Source organism: Neovison vison, chromosome 5 (assembly GCF_020171115.1).
Source record: "Neovison vison isolate M4711 chromosome 5, ASM_NN_V1, whole genome shotgun sequence".
Classification (NCBI taxonomy): domain Eukaryota; kingdom Metazoa; phylum Chordata; class Mammalia; order Carnivora; family Mustelidae; genus Neogale; species Neogale vison.
Genome location: NC_058095.1, coordinates 163,798,715 through 163,819,915, shown reverse-complemented (window position 1 = coordinate 163,819,915; position 21,201 = coordinate 163,798,715). Strand labels below are relative to the sequence as shown.

The 21,201-nt window shown below is 49.0% G+C and overlaps 1 protein-coding gene across 1 annotated transcript in view; it reads right to left on the bottom strand.

The window, feature by feature from the left end:
* The window catches only part of MYO16 (myosin XVI), a 432,663-nt gene that overhangs the window by 50,161 nt on the left and 361,301 nt on the right, over positions 1–21,201 (bottom strand). The window contains exons 30-31 of the mRNA XM_044250091.1: positions 20,758–21,029; positions 10,314–11,354 (exon numbers count right to left, since the gene is read on the bottom strand). Of these exons, the coding sequence (XP_044106026.1) occupies positions 10,314–11,354; positions 20,758–21,029 (1,313 nt within the window). The remainder of the gene's footprint in view (positions 1–10,313; positions 11,355–20,757; positions 21,030–21,201) is intronic.

Genomic DNA, 21,201 nt, shown 5'->3' with positions numbered 1-21,201 from the left:
GTGCTTTAGGTGGCTCCTGGGATTGGGTCCTTTACCCAAGGCGGGCGGGTTGGCGCTCCGGGTTCCGTATGCCTCCAAGTCCTAAGTGCCTGGGAGCGCATGTCCCCTGAGCCGCTGCTGTGACGTATCGCAGAGCTGATGGAGGACATATCACAGACACGCAGGAGGGAGGAGCCCCGGGACCCTGGGGGGTGCGGCTGAACCTGCGTCTCACAGTCTCATTTCATCCACTACAGAAACCACCGAAGGGCCAGTCGGAAGCTGGGATATCCCCTTCCCACTTGCCCTGCAACTAAGCATCTCTCACCCATTGTTAAAGTGTATGTTTCCATTTAAATGAAGGTAGAAAAAATCAGAGACAGACATTGGTCCTTTCCACATACCCAAATGGAGTTGCTCCAAAAACACTAGGTCCCCATTCCTTGTGCAAAACCCTATAATCACAGCATAGGACTGGAACACAAACTGGCCCCTAGCTGGGGGGCGGGGGGCCCTCCTGCCCCGGGTCTTTCTGTCCTCGAGTTTGGTCTCAAATCCCTCCCATCCCTCCATATACATCGCACCTTCTAGACCAGTGTTCCGAAGGACATCTTTACAGGCTGAGAAATTAGCTTAGTGGGTCATGATAAGCATTTAAAGATGAAGGAGAATAGAACCAAATGAATAAAAATGCAGCATTTCACAAACTTTGAGGGTAAGTAGTGTTTCGTGACACCCAAATCGTATCTTCACGCAAATGGTCTCGCACCGCCCAGATACGCTGTAGTTTTCATGTCTCCCCGCTGTGAGCTGCTTCTGAACAGACCCCACATTTTATGGGGAAAAAAAATCCATACCACTTAGTATAATGCCTGGCACAAAATAGAGTCCTTGGTGTGTTTTTCGAATAAACAAACAAACAAACAAAATGAGTGAAGCTTGCCCTTCTTACTGGGGGATTTCCCAAAGCTCTTTGAAAACATCAGGCAAACAGCAGGACAAAATACGATTACCAGTTCCACTGTCTTGCCTGGAGTTAACCTCTACTTTTTCTTAAGTCCTGAGAAGAACTGCACATTTTGGGGCCATTCATAGAATGATTTTATTGTCCGGGAGGAAAAAAAAAAAAGAGCATTTTTCCTGAAGTCATTGCAGACGGTTCCTGGGACAGATTCAATCCTCACAGCAGTGAAAATGTCTCTGATTGACAGCTGAACCACGTTGCTGGGCTTTCAATGATTTTTTTTTTTTAATGTTTTTATGATCTCTCATCACCAGACGTGAGCTCGGTGCCTCTGTCCTGGGCTGCTCCTCAGCCTCTGGAAATTAGACACGACTCCAAGTCTCCGTAAGTGAACCAAGAAGACCCCCTCCTTGCACACCACAGCTACACCCATGAATTAATGTTAGCAATTCGAGTTTTACTGTCTTGGATTGACACATAAGCAATTCAATAAACCTCTAGTTCTGCTTGGTGTATGCAGAGGAGATCAGGGGTGGCCAGGACACAGCAGAAAAACACGGGAAGCGTGGAATGCAGGCTAGCATCCCCGAAATGGAGCAATGAAGGTTATATGTTTCAGGAATTATTTTTAAAGCAGTTTATCTATTAAAAATCCCAGGAGGACTCTCTTACTAACTATATAGAAAGATAGTCAAATACCAAGAAATGAAATCGAGTCCATCCAATTCTCATGAAAATAAAATAGATACATAAAGAGGCCTTTTGCTCTAGAGGTTCTGGGGCTGGGCACTGGATGTATCCCTAAGAAAGGGTGTGAGAGCATCCCGGGGGAGGGCTCCCCAGCTGTAAGTCAGGTGTTTGTACTTTGATGTGTCCCCTCCATTCTGCTCTGAAGACCAGTCTGGCCCCTTCGGCTGGTGATCTCATCTGAAAGCAGGTTAAGCAAATGCAGCTCCGGCGAACAGAGGTGATGTCAGAAGGAAATTTACTAGCTGGGAGCTTTGATTCCCATTTCAGTTACGTGGAAATGCCTTGGTAGGGTCACAGCTTCCCCCACCGCTTTGCCCACGTCTTCTCTCTCAACTTACTTCTTCATGGATTGGCCATCTTTTCACATCAAAGAATAATTAAGCCCAAATCCCAAACGTGCACATTTGCCTAGGAAATAACCCCAGGTACCTAGTGTGTATGTGTCACTTCTTTCATTCTTTAAAAGGACATTTTTCTTTGAAAAATTATGTTTGATGATGAGCCAGATTTGGGGGCGTGAAGAAGCTCTCTTGCAATTCTGGGAAACACACAAATTCTCAGGCATCACGGGACAGTGAGTGTTCTGATGTCAACCTGTGTAAGGTCAGATCTAGCCCATGTCTGGACCCTGCACTTTTTAGGCCCTAGTCACCGGAGCAGGGAGCACAAGGAACAAGGCCGCTGTTTACTGTGGGATTGCAAGGGGCCGGTCATGGCAAATGCTCCGCGTGTGGGTAAGAACGCTGCAGAGTTCAAGGAGAAACGAGAAAAAGACAGAAGTAAAAGCCAGAGCGGAAAAAAGGCTGTGAAGCTTCGCACACACACGGAGGCTGGGCGACCACGGGGGGCTCGGGGAATGGAGCGCTGGATACAGTGGTAACTCTCAGGTAGTGTGGGCTTTTCTAGGCTAATCTGAGGATTAATCATAAAAATGATTCAAGTCAGCATAAAGGACCTGAACGCCAGTAGGTAATTAAGAAATCCGTTTTCCTCCACCAGACTCTTAAGGAGAGCGAGAACATGGCATCGATCCAGCCCATCTTTAGGAAAACTTTCCACGCACCATGTCGCATTTACGCATTTCTTTACAAAAGGAAGAGAACCCCAGGATGTTGTATTATGTGGCAATAATGAGATGCAGGTTGTCAGGAAGGTCTTTATGAACTTGCTTGAGGAAGCTGCTGATGCCTCACGAGACGAGCCCTGGGCTTCTCTCTGGAGGCCCTGTGGGACTTTCATTCACGATCCCGTATAGAGACCCACACTACACAACAGCTGCTTGCCTGAACGGGTTGATTGCATGAGAAATATCTACTGGTTATGAAAGATAATCCACCTCTGAAAAGACTGCCTTTTTTTCTTCTTCTTCCCAATCCCAGGTACAATAGCTGCTTCTCCCACTGACGGTGCATCCTAGAACAACCCGGTTGTGACGGCCCCTCGGCTGTGCCGGGCTCAGTGCAGAAGGGATGAGCCGTTTGTGCAAGACGTGTGTCTCCGGAAAGACTGGCATGTGGTGGCTACAGAGGCACAGCCAAGACGTTCAGGTCATTTCCCAAGTGACTCAAAGGTTACTTCTTGATCAGGTTGATCGACATAGTTAATTGTCAGAGTCCTCTGCTTGGTTTTGCTCCTGGGTTTCAGAGGATCATGGAGCAGCATGGTCCAGTGGATGTCCATGGTCATGAGACCTGTGGGCTGAATATCTACCCAACAAGTCCTGATTGAGGGGCAGGGACTGGAGGCCCCATGAGTCTTCTGTCCAGACACATTTCTACCTTCGCCATTACCTGCGTCTCCAGACACATTTCTACCTTCGCCATTACCTGTGTCTCTGCTTCCAGATTGACATGATTCAGAAACTAACAAATTGTTATTGTTTGCTTTTCATCTAGAACGTCACCAAGAGGCGAATGATGGAAGCTTTTTCGAATGTCTGTCTCCTATCCCAATCAGGGGGGCTGTTGAAAATCACTGAAAAGAAAAAAAACAAAAAAACAAACAAACATGTCCTCTTCCCACATTTTTTCCTGGTCATGAGATTACATTTAACTTCAAAAAGGGATGATTCTCTCAGACATTGACTTTGTACCAGTTAAAATTTTTAATTGTTTGTGGAGACTGGGACTGGCCTCACAGAACAGAAATAGACATTTCTTCCGAGTTTCAGAGAAAGGAACCGTGTGTCTCATTCCTGACGCTGGGACCAGTTCATTCCCGTCATTATGCGAGAGTCACTTAATCCCTTAAACTCTCAGATCGCTCATTAGCAAATGGGGAGGCCAACACCTGCTTCACTCACCTCACACAGGGCCAAGGAGGTGGGGACCCAAGAGACATCTGCCTGCTTGGCCAACAGGAAAGAACCATTCACAGACGTCGGCTATTAATATTATTAACAGAACACCATTAACAAATGTTCCATCGCGTTTCCGAGTATTTTCCATTACAGGAGGTCACATGTGCATACCCAGAATTGCCACTAGCCCTCTGGGTCATCCCCCTCCTCGGGCTCTTTGCAGTCTTTGTGGGGAAGATCCGAAGATCCTGCTGACTTCCCACGTGACGAGGACACACAATGGAGGGCATTCAGAACCCTGTCCTGCAGCTTCCAGGTAGAAAGCTCATCCTGCTCTGATCCCATGCAAGGCAAGTAGAGCCCTCTGTTCTCTCTCTGCCTTTTCTGCAGCCTTCACACCTGTGCTCTAACAGGACTGTGTACCCTGAGCCCACAGGTCCCCATGCACGTGGTTTCTTCTGGCCGCCGCGCCGCACGCGGTTTCTTCTGGCTGCCGTGCCTGTCGTCCTGCTTGGCACCTGGGGAACTCTATCCTCTCCACACTGGTGGCCACTCGCCCTGCTCACTGGGCATCCCGGGCATGAGGCTCTCCCCCACTCCTCCAGCGGCCCCGCACTAAGCACACCGTGATCAGCACCCTCCCCACCGTGGCCCTGTGCTTCTCCCTGGCCATAGACACTTTGTGACAATCCGATGGAGTCTGGGATGCCTCCCCGCCAGATCAGGAACAAGCCTAGCACTGGGACTCCAGGGCCACTTGGAGCTCAGTTAGGAACCCTCAAGTAGTTTATGACCCGCGGGCTAAAAAGCCTCCCTGCTCCACTAGGATTTCACTCATTGAAACTGGACGGACCCGTCTGCCTCCTACAGTCTGTGAGAGGGCAGGGACAACATGGATTTCTCCATTTCTGGATTCCCAGTAGCAAGCCCTGGGCTTCCACTCAGTAAACGTTAGGGGATGAGCTCCGCAAGTGCATGCAAGTCCCTTATGCACCCCCGGTTGCCCAATGGCCCCGTGGGAATTCTTGGGCATTTCCAAAGAGAAGGTGCTAGAAGTTGGGAAAACAATGTCACAAACACTCACAACAAATATTAGACATTTAAAAACAACTGTCTGATTCATATCAAAGACAAAGGGCTTTGTGCTCTTAACATAGGTTAGTTGGGCTACGGATCGGTTAATTAGAATTGAAAGCTTATTTCTAAGCGGAGATGGGCTAAGTATGATTTGGGAAATCAGAAATACTGAAAACACATCCCAAACACAGAGGCTCCTGGTTCCTGCAGAGGGGCCCAGAGTTTGGCAAACAAAAGGCTTTTCTCACAGAGAGGCATCGTCTCCTTCTCAGGCTCCCCGGCCTAGGGAAACCCTAATGGCCCAGCCTTACCTCCTAGCCACTTGGTGAGAAATAGAGAACCTGCCTGTCTGGGATGTTAAGCTTGTCTTTACTCATTTGGAAAATAAGGGGCCTTGAGTGTTGACTCCAGATGGTTCCAGAATGTGGAGGAATGCCTTGCTTTCCTGCGAGGCAGGCTCTCAGGTGAGGCGGGAAGGCGGGCAGGACACATCAGGGAACTCTGGGTCTGTCTGTCTACGCCCTTCATGATTTTCAAGATGCCTCGGGCCACCCCTCCACCTCTTGCCCTCCACCCCCCGCAATAAATCATGATGGAGAGAAACGGTGCAGGGAGGGAGGAAGACACGGGACGAAGTGCTAGGAGAACCCGAGGAGAGGCAGGAAGCTGTGGGGATGCCAGCCTCTGCGTCCTGTTCTGGGAGGCCGAGATTTGCAGGAGGCACAGCAGTTTCTTCTGCTGTGATCTCATTAGAATGCGTCAGACGCTGAACAGAGACGGTGTCCAAACTTGGGCTTCCAACGCAGGCAGAGAATGGCAGCTTCCAGACATCGCCCTCCAGCAAGTCAGACTTCTGCCAGTGATTTCATGACATTTCAGTGATTTTAAAGCACTCTTCTTGTTACTAAACAATGAATAAGTAACTACTTAATTTGGCATGGAGGCATCTAACCCTTATAAAATATTGATTCCAGAAGTGACTGTATGTTTTTTGAACGGTGGTCTTTTATTCTCGGTTCTGTTTGGGTGTAATACTTAGAGACTCACCCTTTCTAATTCTGTTTTATCTTTCATGGTGGTACAAGGGGCTGCCGGCACCCACCGCCCACCTCCCTGGCTTCAGTGTTCTTTCGGGAGAAAGCTCACTCGAGAATCATCTAGTCTCTGTTAAGAAAAATGATATCCCGGTTTCCAGAAGCAGGTTTCTCCCACGCCAGGGAAGGCTGAAATGGATCCACTGGTCTGGACAGATTGAAGTGATGTCAGAGTAAATCTTCTATTATTTTCTAAAGGACTTTTTAAATAATTTGTAAATATTTTTTAATAAATGATTGGACACTGGAATGCACTTCAAATCAATCCAGTGGGGAAGGAGAGGGCTGGACAAGCCTGGGGCTGAAGCAGGGTGGACCACGGAGACAGTCCATTCATCCAGTCCCTCAACTTCTGAGAATGTCTGATATTTTCCATAAGGGCCAACTTTCAAAAAAGAACTCCCTTTTAAACAAATGTCCCAATGGGATAAAATACTGAACTGTGAAAATTCAGTGATAGAACACTGATTTAAAACTCAAAATATTCTTACTCAGAATGTTTATGCAATAAAATAAATGCAAATGCAAATATAAATGCAGTGATTTCCATCTGGGTTAAGTGAGTCTCTTTAAGTAAAAATGACTCGAGGACTAGGTCCAGTAAATACGGTCATATGGCAAATTGCTTTTTTTTTTTTTTTAGGTAGTTTTTCGTCATCTAGGTATTTAATAAACACCTACTCTATGCAAAGAAATGCTATGCATTTTCTGTTGTCATTTACATCATTTTTAACCACTTACTTTTATCTTCTAATCTATGGATGCACAATATCAAAAGTCATGACAATTTTGGCAAAAATCTTCTGTACACCAGACTTTTCCTTAATTCAGTGGGGCTCTCCTCCTTCCTTCTCCAGATCTCAGGGTGTGCCACATTTTTGTCAAAGTCCTATCATCCTGGTCTCTGCTCGTTTTGTTTCTGTTCTGGATAAACACGGCCGGACTGTGGGACGCCATCTGGAGCAGTGGAGCACCCTAGTGGTCTACACAAGCCGACGGATCTCTCCTTCCCTCCGCATTCAGTCTCGTGATTTTTGAAACTAAGCAGCCAGAAATCTTTGGCATAATAATATTAGTCATGTTATAATATCAGATGAAGCACATTTTGTGAAAGAATGGGATAACGCTGCATAGATCATTAAACGTTTAGTCACTCTAGATGCTGAGGGCCAAGCGGCCCACGTACAATGTTCCAAACCGGATACGCACTCCGGAGCTGTCACGTACATGTTTGGCATTTTTAAATTTGTAAAACCCTTTTCTCCACCCCAACTCTAGGACTCCAATGAGAACGACTCAACCCTTGTCCTCTGTCCTCTGCTGCCCGAGACCCCCCGTGCAGGGAGATAAGTCATGGCGCTTGACGTCTCGCACGCTAGGATGGCACGGAGGGCGCGTGGGTCCTCTCTGGGCCTCGCTGTTCTCATCTGTGAGAGGGGGATAATAGTAGCAGACCACTTCTCATCCTGAGAGAACTAGATGGGTAATGAAAACAGTAACTGTAAGCACTATGACCATTGCCTGCCACCACTGTTCCTCTGGGGCTGCGGGCCGGTCGCCATCCACAGCCTTCTGTCTGCAAGCTTCGTATCCTGAACTCTTAGAATCTGAGGGACTCCATGTGCCTCAGGCCGCATGCCCTCAAGTCATCAGCAAATCAACTGTTTGGGGGAAGATAATATTTGTGAAATCCTCCAAGTCTGCGGGAAGTGAGGGAGCAGAGTTACATACCCAAGGGCTTCATTGCTAAACACGACTCATTGTCCTTTCTACTTAACTGGAAATGCCCACAGCGGGGTAATAGTGAGCAGTGTCATCTCCTCAAGGTCACTTTCCAAAGAAGCAAGGGGGATATTCTGAACACTTCTGCAAAATGTGCAGAACAATTTCCCCAGACCACAACTGTACGAAATGAGCTGTAATTAATTCAGGTGCCCGGAGGGTAAGTTTGCCACCCACTGGATTACTTGGTAAGAAAGCCATTTCAGGTGAAAATAAGAATATCTTTAAATATAAAGAGGGTAAAGTAGACGATTTAAAACCTTAAAGGGAAAAAATCCCAAGACTACAGTAAATCGTTAATAAGGGCCATTCAATTCATTCAGAAGAAAATGGATTACTGACTTTGGGATCCAACTGTGTAAACCTTAATCATCAGAGAGCAGCTCTGGTGATTAGCTTCAGCGTGAAGCCCGCTCCTCCCCCACACCTTATCTTTAGCCCCTTTTATTCTAAAGGAATGACCTGTAAGATCCCACGAGAACATGACATGCGAACACACAAACCTATTTCCCACATTGTGGACCATCGAGAATCACCCAGCTCTCAAACGTGGAGTTGGAACTCCTGTTATCTGGTATGCGGGGATGACCCAGTCTCCTACTGTTACATTTGCAGATATGACAGCTACTGTGCTGGGGCAGAAGTTGCTAATTCATGTATTTATGAGAAAGTCATATGTGGTTCAAGCCAATTTTTTCAAATGAAGAGTGTTTGGTAAAAGCCCACAGTAGAAAAATAGTTTATAATCGTAGATTATGAACTAACATAGTTCATAGTTCATTGTAGATGTGAATTAACAGTGTTGTACTCGAGGTTTCGATATGTGTTCTCAAATACTGGCTAATATCACCACAGGGAACTATAATTAGCAAATTCACACACCACGCCTGGAGGCCCCGCAATATTCCTCACTACACTGAGTCCTCAGATAAGGGATTTCCAGATGACGAGGTGCGCCCAGAAATCCGTTCACTTCACTTTCCTGAGCAGAGTCAAGAAGAATTCACCCAGTTCCTAACCACAGTAAAATGAGCTTTATGAGGTTTTAATTAACTTTTTGTTCTAAAAGCAAATATTAATTTGTTCATTTTATACTATCTTGTAGGTTCCATTTTGTTCCTTCAAATATAACATATCGGGGCACCTGGGTTGCTCAGTGGGTTAAGCCGCTGCCTTTGGCTCAGGTCATGATCCCAGGGTCCTGGGATCGAGTCCCGCATCGGGCTGTCTGCTCAGTGGGGAGCCTGCTTCCTCCTCTCTCTCTGCCTGACTCTCTGCCTACTTGTGATCTCTGTCTGTCAAGTAAATAAATAAAATCTTAAAAAAAATACAAGATATGACTTGTGAAATTGAAACATTCTTCTACTTACAAAGACAACTTCATATATTAATGGATCTATACTTAAGAAATCATTAGCAAAATAAACAATTAGTGTATTTGTCTGAAGAATAGAGAGTAGTTTATTTATTCATTTGCTAAGAGTTCTTACCTTGATCTACTTTTCACTTATTCAGATGGCTTTCTAGATTTTCTAGAGTTTCTGTAATTTTCCTGAATGGAAAAGTTATTTTCCTCATCAGATGATGAAAGCAAACATGTTTATGTATTTTGTTTTGGAGAGACAGCAGGTTAATGTGTATATAAAAAGTTACATCATTAGGCAACATTTTACTTCCAATCCTACCACCTGACCTCGAGAAGGCCTTTAGCCTCTTCACCTGGAATTTTCCCATCCCAGTCTATAAAGAGAGGTTGTTAATAGTTACTATTTACCTGGAGGGGTGGGTATTAATGGATCACAACTGAAGAGACCTGTCAGAACTTCCTTAAGGTGTTAAAATGCTCCTTGGGTGGTACACAAGCAGAAGGACAATCATTCATCCAAAGCGATGTAAAGGTGAACTGTGTTAAGTACAAGGTCGTGATGGACAGGTCTTCACCCCGGACACCCGGTCCGGAAAGAGTATGGACAGCCAGACAGAAGGACACTCAGGCACTCACGGTGAGGCCCGAATCAAATGGGAATTGGCCAGATAACGCCACAAAAATACCACTTCCGTGTCGGAAGGGAGCATTATCGGAGACACGAGAACGGGAGGTCAAATTTAATCTTGCTCTAATACTCACACGTCCTGAAAACGTACTGAACCCAGCTTAGGCACTACGTGTTTTTAGATCAGGTGCGAAATGGACACAGGCATTCTCACCTGCGGGACCACATGGGCGGCCTTCGACGTTTTAAGCCGCCGTCTGTCTGCTCGGAACCGCCACCCCGACCCCCAGCAGCGTGTGCCCGCGGTGCGTGGGCGCGCGGGGCGGAGACGGGCGTCCATCTGAGGGCGCAGAGCGCGGCGCTGGTTCCCCTACCTTCGGGCTCCCTGATCCTCCTCCCCGCGGCGGACCTCCGAAGCACGCTCCTTCCAGAGCTGAAGAGGCTGGTCAGCTCGTCCAGGGGGCTGCCGAGAGCCCTGCAGTTCGGGGGGCTGTAGGGCACCGGGGAGGAGGGGCTGGCGCTGGCCTTCCTGTGCTCGGCCCTGGCTGCCCTCCCGGGGGAGTAGGGGGCCTTGGAGAAGGAGCTGCACGGGCCCCCAGCGGGTGCGGAGTTGGGCGGCTGGGGCGCTTTGGGCACTTCGGGGCTGGGGCCCGCCGCCCGGCCTGCGTTCCCCAGGGGGTCCGCGGGAAAGGCGAAGTGCGTGGGCGGCCGGGGGGCCGGGGGCGCGGGCGGGGGAGGGGGCGTAGGGGGGGACCCGCTCGCTGGGCAGGGGGACGCGGGCCTGTCCCCGTCGCCTTTTTGGTTCTTGGCGTGCTGTGGAGACAGGGGGCTCGAGCCTTCGGCCTGCACCGGGTACTTGAGGTTGGTCTCCAGCACCGGCAGCTTCTTCACCTCCAGCGGCGTCAAGGGCGACTCGTCTGACGCCGGGGAGCAGGTGACCGGGGTCGGGGGGAACACCAGGAGCGGGGGACGGTGAGGGAGCAGGTTGGGGAAGGGGGCCGGGATGTCGCAGGCGTCTTTGCAGGGCCCGGCGGCGGCGGCCTGGCCGCCCCCCTCGCCATCCTCGCAGCTGACGGGGTTCCGAGTGTCACTCAGCAGAGGGGGCGACGCGGACGCCTCGGGGGGCGCGAAGTACTTCATCTCCTCGTACACAGCCTCCGCCTGCTCGGGGCTGCCGGCGCGGCCCACCATCTCGATGTAGACGGGCTCGGGCTCCGGCGCCGGTGGGGCGCGCATGGGGGGCGCGGGGGGCGCGGGGACCCCCGGCGCGCGCTGCGGGCCCCCTCTGCGCCGCGCGCCCGTGATCTCCTCGGAGGAGCCGCTGAGCTTGGTGTTGGGGCTGCGCTTGGGTTTGCGAGGAGGGATTTTCTTCATGGTGCTGTAGTCGTCGCTGTGAGGTCGGGGTCTGGTGAGCCCTGCGCGGGGAACAGGAGAGGTGCCAGGGGTTAACCAGGCCCCCGGATCCCCACAGCCAGCCCCTACCTGCCTCCCTCCCTCCACCTTCCAGAGCCTCAGGCTGCCCACGGGAAAACCTGTCCGGATCTTGGAGCTGGGGACCAGAGCTAGCCCTTGGGGACGGCGTCCTGTGCGCCCGCGAGAGGGCCTGGCATTGCCAGCCACCTGGGAAGAGGAAGGCCTGGGGAAGCCCCGGGACCTGCCTCCGGCTCTGCTGCGGGAACCCAGCACATCTGTGCGCTCGGGGCCTGAGGCCGCTGTGAACAAAGTGTTGGCTGAACCGATCCTCACGACTTTGGAGGCCAGAAAATAAAGACTGGGGCTAGCAAGCCCATGAGCTAGTTAATGGCATATAGATGCTTCCAGACGGAAATGCCTAGGCTCTCTGTATGAGGCACACAGTGAACAAAGCACCAACAGAAACACCAACGTGCATGAAGAGATTTTCTTAGAAAAGAACTTGATGAAACATGACGCTCACCGTGAGTTTTATGACATATTTGAATCCTTAAGAGAAACACATATTTAACAGGGAACTCAAGAGGGCAATGATTCATGGAGAACTTCTAAGGGGAGGGGCGCCCTGCTGGCTCAGGGGGTAGGACGTGGGACTCTTGATCTCAGGGTGAATTTGAGCCCCACCTTGGGCGCAGAGATTATTTAAAATAAAACAAAACAACAAAAAACTTCAAAGACAGAAACTTGTTAGTCGGAAACAGGGGAGATACTCAGAAAAACAATGAAAGAGGAAGAACCACTTAAGTACAATTCTAAAACACTTATTAAAGGTTACGTTAAAAAAATACCCCCCTAAATTCCAAGAGACTTCTTCTTTCTAATACATTTTTACCATCAATTGTCATAGTATTCTTATTAACTCTAAGTTCTCTGGAAACTGAGATGTTCGTGTCAGAAAACTGCACAAATTTTGCTGAAGCAGCAAAACTTCTAGAAAATCTTGAACTGTTTTATTAATTTGGTATTTTACTAATCTGAAGGAAGGTATATAAGCGCAGCTAATTTTGCTGAGTTCATGAGTTGTTTCAGGCAGCCGGGTTTTTCGGTCACTGTGCATGTCCGACAGCGATCTCTGTCTCTCGCTGAGGGGTGCCTATGGAGTCTCGTGGCTAGAGTAAGGACTTTGGAGTCAGCTCTGGATTCAGATCCCAGAGTGATCATTCACTCGTGCCATCATTCACTTAGGCGTGCATTCAAGCTGCATTTAACTGAGACACATTCGTGAACAGACAGAATGTTCCCTTCCTTCTTCTGCCCTAGTGGGAGGTGTCAGACAATAACAGCAAGTAAATAAAGCAGATGAGTAAATTCTCTCGCGTGTTGGAATGTGATACACACCAGGAGGACCAGGAACAGCAGGCCACAGGAAGGGGGCCCCAGGGTGGTGAAGAAAAGAGGTCTTGGGAAAATCTCTCTAAGTTCCAGTATTGTCACACACAAAATGGCGATATCGGTCATTATCTCAGAGGAATAAAAGGGAGAGAAATGCTCAGCTCCTACTCTGGTACATTGTAAACATGAGTCAAATGGGAGATATCCAAGAGAGAAAGAAAAAGAACAAAGCTAATTTTCTAGCCCACTGGACATCTTTGTAAGCCAGTGTCCTACAGGGTTTGCCAAAGCAGCCAACTTCTAAGAATGGAAAATACCAAAAAATGCAGAATTCTGTAACTCATAAGCATTATTCCAAAGGCTTTCAGTGTGCTAAGACACAGCCGCTCATAAGCTTCTGGAAACTTAATGAACCACACTAATTTTCAGCATTAGTATTACCAAATTGTTCTGAAGATTTGAATAATTTAAAGGATTTGTGGCAGACTGTATTTTCCGAAACTGACTTCAACAATATTTTCCAATCCCACATTCTCTTCCAGAACCTTGAAACTGGCAGGGCCTCCGTGACTGAGCCCTGATGAATCAACTGTGACAAAGGAGAAGCCAATCGCCTTCAGAGGCTGGTGGTGGGCAGCATGGCTTTAGTCTGGCTCCTGCTCCCCTGAGACGCTCCCGGGGGCTCTGATCTCTACGCACAAAGTCTGTCTACCCTGGAGCAGCCCCGCTGTGGAGAATATGTGGAAAGGCCACGGAAGTGAGAGATGCCAGGCGACCTCATCTGCTCCAGGCCTCACCTGTCTGGGTGTCTCCAGCCCAGACACCAGAAATACATAGTGAACCAAGTTTGACGGTTCTGGCACTAGCCACTGTCTGACCATAGCTGTGGCTCAGCCCAGCCAGCTGCTGGCACCGTGAGAGAGAGAGGATCATCACCACTGTTCTTTTCAGACGAGTTTGGAGAGGTCTGCTCCACAGCGACAGAGGGCCGATGCCGATGTCGGAACTAGCCGGGTGCTGCTGCAGAGTGACTTGAAAACGAAGGCAGCGGCTTTGTAAGATCGGAGGAGCCTTGATGACAGTGTGAGCGGAAGCGTGGTGATGCGCAAGAAGAATCTTGGGGAGGCTTCAAGGCAAGTGAGGGAGATGCTGGAAGCTGGAGAAAACGCAACCCTTTGTATGCCACGGCAGAAGCGTTCGCGAGAGTGTCCCCTACAGGGATGCCCATGGAGCTGGACGATCTAGTGAAGGAGGACTGCAGGCGGAGTGGGAACGCCACCTTCCGGATTATTCTAGCTGCCGCTAGTGAAAGGTGAGAGTAAAGACATAAGCTAAACAAGGAGCTAGTGACTATGAAGGAGCTAGAACTCCTTTATAACTATAAACCATAAAGGAATTTCTCTCTCTCCCCCTTTTGAAAATAACACAGCTCCTCACTGCCAGGCTGTCCAGACAGCAGATGATTCTGGAGTGAAGATGTGATTTCCAGGCAGAGGTGAAGTCTGGGGCATTTCCCTGAAAACCTAGCTAAAGATGAAGCCAAGGTCATGACTTCGAAACCCTTTCTCAAGACCTCAAAAAGATGTGAAGCAGTGTCTCATGCACACATCCCAAGCAGCAACACCGTAGAACTCCTAAGAATATCAAGATTATCCTTCCAGAGAACTCCTGTAGAGAGCCCAGAGTAGAGATGACATTGTCTCAAGTTAGTGTCTGTGGTTTTTCACTACTGGAGTGGCTACAGAGTGACTCACAAGAAACTCACTAAGCTTTTAAAGGAATTGTATCAGTGTTTACCAAAAAGGGCAGAGTCATTACCAAATGGCAAGTTTTGGTGCCTCAGGATGTTATGAGCAGAAAGCAGGCTGAGAGATATCAGCCCCAAACAAGTTGCCTCTTGCGCATTAGGAATTATAACTCAAAGGTGAGCCAAGATTGCAGACCATGGGCCTGAAAGCCACAGAAAACCATTTCCAGGCACCAGGACTCAATCCTACTCAAGGACTGGGCAACCTGTGCCCAGGTGTCCTTCAGAACTGCTATGTGCCTTCCAAGAGAAGACCCCTGCAGGGTCTTCTCACTGCAAGGAGTAGAGCCTGTCCTTGGACCGAATGGGGCATCCTGGAAGCGCTCTGCTCCTGAGCTGCCAGGAAGCCTGGGTCTGACCAACGCAACGAGATGGGGACTTTGGGTCTGGGCGTGGTAGACTGAGGAGAGATGGATTTGGGGGTTTGGAAGGGGAGTGACTGTATTTCATCTGTGGGAAGGGTGTGAGTTGTTTTTGTCCAATGGGTGGGTTGGAATTGTATTCTCCTAGAATCAGCCACAATAGTGTTTCCGATGCTGTTAAGAGGTCGAGTCTGTTTCTCCTTCGTAAGCCTGGGTGCACCCTTGGGACCGCCTGACCGGTGGGAGGGATGTGGTGATGGTGAGGCTGCCTGGCGTCCCCTCTCTCAGAGCACGTGCCTCTGATACGCTGCTTCTCTGTGTATGAAGTCCAGGTCCCCACCAAAGCTGTCACCCTGCATGAACCACATGGAGGAAACATCTGGAGATAAAGACGCCACATCGTCCCGGTCCTCATATGGCCGATGAGCCAGCATGCCGAGGCCAACCTTCAGATGATTCCAACTGCAGCCTCTTGAAGACCTTGACTGAGGACCACCCGGAGGGGCCCATAACGACTGAATTTGAATCTTTGGGCGTGAGAACTAGAAGCTTCAGTCTTCATAAAATACAATTACAAAACCACAGAATATTAAAGTCTCATTGCTTTTATGGGTGTTTCTCTGTCTGTGTTCACACAAATACTAATAATTCATTTGAACATGGATGGAAGGGCTACGAACAATGAACTTTTATTAAGGATTTTCTTTAAAAAAATAAGGAATTTTCTTAACAATGTTTTGAGTCCTAATACTGATGGGTAAAACACCTGTGACTCCATCAGGATGGGGTCAGGCATTCATTTTCACAGTCACAGGACACCTTCAGGGCAAGGCCTGGTGTTGTAACAGTAGCTTAAGTGTTAAACCGAACATTCTCAACCTCGTCTCTTATCTGAGCTACCGCGCAACGATCTAGGGAATTAACGTCACTCTGAGGTTCTGTTAGGAGATAAAATGTTCTTATACAGAATACATGCCCTTTGAAGGTTCCCTGAGGCATGTCAGGTGGCTTTTAAGGCACCGTTTTGAGTAGGACACAAGTTATTTGGCCCTATTCTCCCTGAAAAACAGGTACCTACATAGTTAATCTACAAGAAAGAGAAAATGAATGAGAAGCTTATTCATCAAGAAAATAGTTCTGTCTGTGCATGTACATATCCACCATATTCCAATCCCTTCAGAGTGATTCTGCCTAGTTTCAGAGGAAACCTAAGGCTTAGCATAGGGCCCTGGACAGAGGATGCTCAGCTAGACGCCAGCTGGCTGGACGCTGGACCAGCCCCATACACGAGTGAACATAGTACCAACCTATAACCAGCTACAAAAGGGGGAAAAAGGGCTTCCACCGAGTTGTGACATATTGCGACCTGATAACTTTTTTTTTTTTTTTTTTTTTTTTTTGGTGGGAAGAGTCCATAACGTTTGCTGGTACCCCATCTACCCCCACTGGACTTCACCTCGTATGGGTAACGCCACTGCAATTTCCTTCCCAGCCCCTTCCCAGGTTCCAACAAGGGTAGGCACCCTTGCCCTTGCCCTGTGTTCCACACCACCTCCTCTCCTGGCCATTAGTCTGCCTATCTTATAATTCATTTGCCCATTTACCTCCCCTCGGTGTCTGTGGCCCTCTGAGGGGAGGCGGCCTCATGGAGTAGCGTTAATTACTGTGTGTCGAATGGACTCGTGTCTACGTTGTGAAACACGCACTCTTACTCTTCTTTATTCAGTAACATACTCTCAGGATGGTGTTCATCAAATATCTAATTTCTGTCATATTTTAGCTAATAGGAAAATATAGTTAAGGGGCGTCTGTGAAAAATGCACTAACAGGCCAAATCCAGCAAATCTCAAGGCCAAATTGTGGTCATTCTGATTTACTGATAAGAATCGACTTCTGTGTGAATGGAAGTAATACAAAGAAATGCATTCCTGTAACATCCATATGTTCCATAAATATTTCCCGAGCACCTGCTGTGTACCAAGGGGTAGTCTTGAGTAAAGATAAACACAGACCATGAAAAGAGATGGAACGTTATTTCCAAATTAAGCTACACAGGTGAACTATTCTTGTATAAATATAAACTTATGAATTTATATTTGTATCATTTATAAATATATAAATGGTCTTGTTGGGAATGGAGTTATACAGCAATTTAGTTTTAAAAATTATGGATTCTGCAAGGTATTATTTCTAAGGAATGGGCTGCTGCCGTCTGAAGTGCTGGAGGGTGTGGAGATCACGTGACAGGCGAGTGAACAGTGAAGGCTGGAGCTACTCCAGCAAAACGTCTTGCAATCCCCCCATCCAGCAACCCCAAGCCTGGGAACAAGTCTGCACCTTGGGCTCAGAGAATCAAGTCTCCAGAAGGGTGCACGAGCTGGGAGCTGGGAACCCCCTAGACAGGAGAAGAAGCAGCCCTGTTCTTCCTGCCCTAGTCACTTTGGCAAAGAGCAGCCCTAGACTTTCAAAAAATAGCACAGTTGCCCCTTGAACAGCACAGGGGCTGGGGTGCCCACTGCTCCTGCCATTGAAAATCTGCCTGTAACTTTTGACTCTCCCCAAATTCTCCTACTAATATAGCATGCTGATGCAGAAGCAACAGTCCATGTATGTGCATTTACATATGTATTATATACTATATCTTTACAACAAAGTAAGTGAGGGAAAAGAAAATGTTACCCAGAAAATCAGAGAAAATATGTTTACGGGGTCGTACACTATCGAGAAACAACCCACGTATAACCGGCCCCAGCCTGTGCTGTTCCAGGGTCAGCTCTACTCACAAGCAGTTGGCCCTAACTTGCTAATAGTCTGCACACAAGTGTCAGAATTTACTGGCTCAGGAAATTGCTTCATGCTTCTCAGGCACAAAGACGGTGAGAAAAAAATAAAAGAGCTCTCTCCATTGCCTGACTTTATTATGACCGCGTTTACTCAGTGAAAACCTATGGGAAAGGCTTAATGTGACCTAATCTTTGGTTTCTCTTAGCTTCTTGGCTCTCCTTGTCTCATCAGACCTCCCTTCACTACGTAACCTTCGGAGATGACTCAGCAGCTTTCCCTGCAAAAGAAGAGTGTCTGAAGTCGGTCTTTTCAGTAGCCAAAAGGAATGGATCAAGTAAGAAACTGACTGGGTTACGGTCCTTGTTCTTAGGAAGTCAAGGCTGACACAGCATTTTAAATAGCAATCCGAGTTTCTTCCTGTCTTCTCCAGAAGGACAGTTTTGGGACATATACAAAAAGCCCAGCACTGACCTCAGGATACAAGTGTGGAGAATCAGTGGTGTCAGAGGGGATTTTCTGCCATGTTTGAAGGTTCCACACCCCACAGTGTCACTAATGACAGAGGAATTGAGTTCTAAATTTCACTTAATTTGAAGTTAAATGTCAATAGCCAGACATGGCTAGTGGCCTCTGTCCTGGACACCTCCACTCCTGTCACAAAATCATAAATGGGGCCAGAGCCCCTGTGCATGGTGGGTTTCTCTCAGAAGGGTGTATGGATTGGAAACCCAGGCGACCAGACCCCCACTGGGCCTGACTCCTGATGGTAGGGAAACCAGCGGGCACACCGACTGAGATTAGCAGGTTTGAGGGAAGAGTCGTCTCCAGCGGCAGGAGAGGCAGTGATGGACACAGAGTCACGTGAGGAGTATTGTAAGGAAGACACACAATATAGACAGACAGCATCAACACACCACCTCCAGGGCTGGCCTCCAAATTCCGAGTTCACAGGGTTTGACCTGCGCAGGAGACCCCGACAGGTGATCTCAGTCACGAGCCGGCTGAAATTAGGTTCCAAGAACTTAACTTTCTCCTGAAAGTCTTGCAACCCTCATGGCATCCCATCATGTATTTTGAACCACCAGACTCCCTGGTGTGTCCTCACAAGAGTGGCAACGTCCTGTCCCCTGCTTTTATATGTATTTTTTCTCTCCTATGGTTCTCAGGTCACTTTTTCTTAATGGATGTGTTTTGATATCATCCCCAATACTTTCTCTCCCTTACCGATGACGTGACTAGTTGGTGCCAGCTGAATACTGCAGAATCTCAAGTCCAGGGCAGATGGCTTTGGAAGGGGCACACATGGGAGTTTTCAGATGGGACAGACTATTTTGGGGCCGACCTCCTCAACTCGGTAGCGCCCGTGTGTGGCGTTGGAGTTAGGGCAGGGAGCCGCCTTGGGCGGGCTGTGATGGTCAGTCTCGTTTCGTGTTTTCCAGCTTCTGGCGCTATCCTGGGTCTAGTCCACATTTCTTCAGTTCATCAGTGTTCGTCTGAAGGAGGCCGTTCTTCCTCTTCCAATAAACCCAAGGGAGCTTCCTTGGGTGCAAATTTTTCAGCTCTATACCACAAATCCTGGGCAGAGGTTTGAAAGTAGGGCTGGAAATGGGATGCACCCCCTTGCCCCGGGAGCGGGTTTATGGTCTGTTTAGACGACAGCCTCTTATGGTTTGTGGGGGCATTGGAGGAGGTCCTGCATCTCCATTGATCCGGCACTAACGCTGGGTCTGTGCTCACCCTGATGTCCCCCCGAGCCTGTCCTCCCGAGATTTCCCTGAAGCCGCTTTCAACTTTCATAGCTGTTTTTGGTGCCGTGACCTCGGAAACACACTTGCACTCCTCTCCCCAAACTGAGGAATTTCTCCTACATCTCCTACATCCCTGTATTATCATGACATGACTCTACATTACTGTACTGATGGCCTTTTTTTAAAAAATTAAATATTCTCTTAAAAATCCATTCTTTCGGGGCACCTGCCTTCAGCTCAGGTCATGGTCTCAGGGTCTTGGGATTGAGCCCTGCATCGGGCTCCCTCTCCCTCTGCCTGCCTCTCTGCCTACTTGTGATCTCTGTCTGTCAGATAAATGAATAAAATCTTTAAAAAAAATTCAAGAAAAAAAAAAGCTTGAAAAAATCCATTCTTTCTGAAAGTGATGATGAAGCATCTTTCCTGCTTGCTGGGGCTTTCACCACTCATGGCGTTGAAGCCACAGTCTTTCCCCTGTCCCCTGCTGTCACCCATCTCCTCCCCCAGATGGGTGCGTGGCTTCACCATGACTTCGTATTCTTGGCTCCTCTGCTGATGGAAGGAATTGTGATCCATCTTGTGTCCGGGTGGAAGTTTCTCTAGCTTGGAACCTGCACACCATTCCTTGTCGAGTTTCACCCCCCGCCCCGCACCTCCTCCCCTACCTGGTGTACGTTTCTCTGAAGCCGTGATACGCTGAAATATTTTATGTATTGACTTGTTCTCTGTGTCGAGCATCTGTCTCCCCACACGAGAACGCAAACCCCGTGAGGAAAGACGATCCCGTTTGTTTCAGATGGGATGAAACAATGGTGGTGGACTGCGCTTACCGTCCGGTATGCTGGGCTGATGACAGGGCCTACCTGTGGGCAGAGGGTACAGAGCTCTGCGGTCAGTACCTGCTCTGCCCACACGTCCTGCCTCTGTTTTCACTCTGAAAAATGAGTAATTAGGCGGTGACGGTCACATGAACTAGCCATGGTGAGATTTCAGGCTTGTAATCGGTGAACATGTTCCCGGACAAGGACAGACACCCTGGCGTGCTCTGGTCCGAGGCCCCTGGCCCGCACTGCCGATGCTGATGGGGGAGGGTAGCGAGGGAACCATACACAAGCAGCTTTGCCCTGACACCCCGGGAGCGGAACACCTATGTTTTCATCATACTGAATGATGAAAGAGCTGCCGGCAAGCTGGCAGCAGGACTTACTTCTGTCAAAAATAGATTAGGGCAGCGATGCTGCCGGCGCATTCAGACACCGGAAGGCAGAGCCCAGGGCCCCGACCAGGCGCCCCCCTCCTTCACCCTGCTGACCTTCCCCTGCTGACTCCCGGGCCGCCGCCCACAGGCAGGCGCTCACGGCCTCATAGGAGGCGCTCAGCCGCGTGGTGGGGTCCCTCTTGGGCTTGGGCGGAGGCTGCTTCCGTGGGGAGGGCAGGCCGCTGCCGTCATCCAGGCTGGACACCGAGTGCAGAGAAGGAGACCGGGCGGACGGGCCAGCCAGGGCCTGGATCAGGCCGTCCGCCGCCAGGGGGACCGGGACGGAGCTGTAGTGGCGCTGCCTCGGTCCAGCCCTATCTTCGGCTCTGGGGGGACAGAACACAAAGAGCGCCCCGGCGGGGCCCCAGATGCGTCATTGAGACGGTCACAATGAACCCGCTCACGCAGACATAATCTGGCTTTTTGGTGAACGGCCTTCCCCTGGGGTCCGAGCATGCGGGTCTCGTGCTCTGGGACCGGCCGCACCCGGGGACGCTG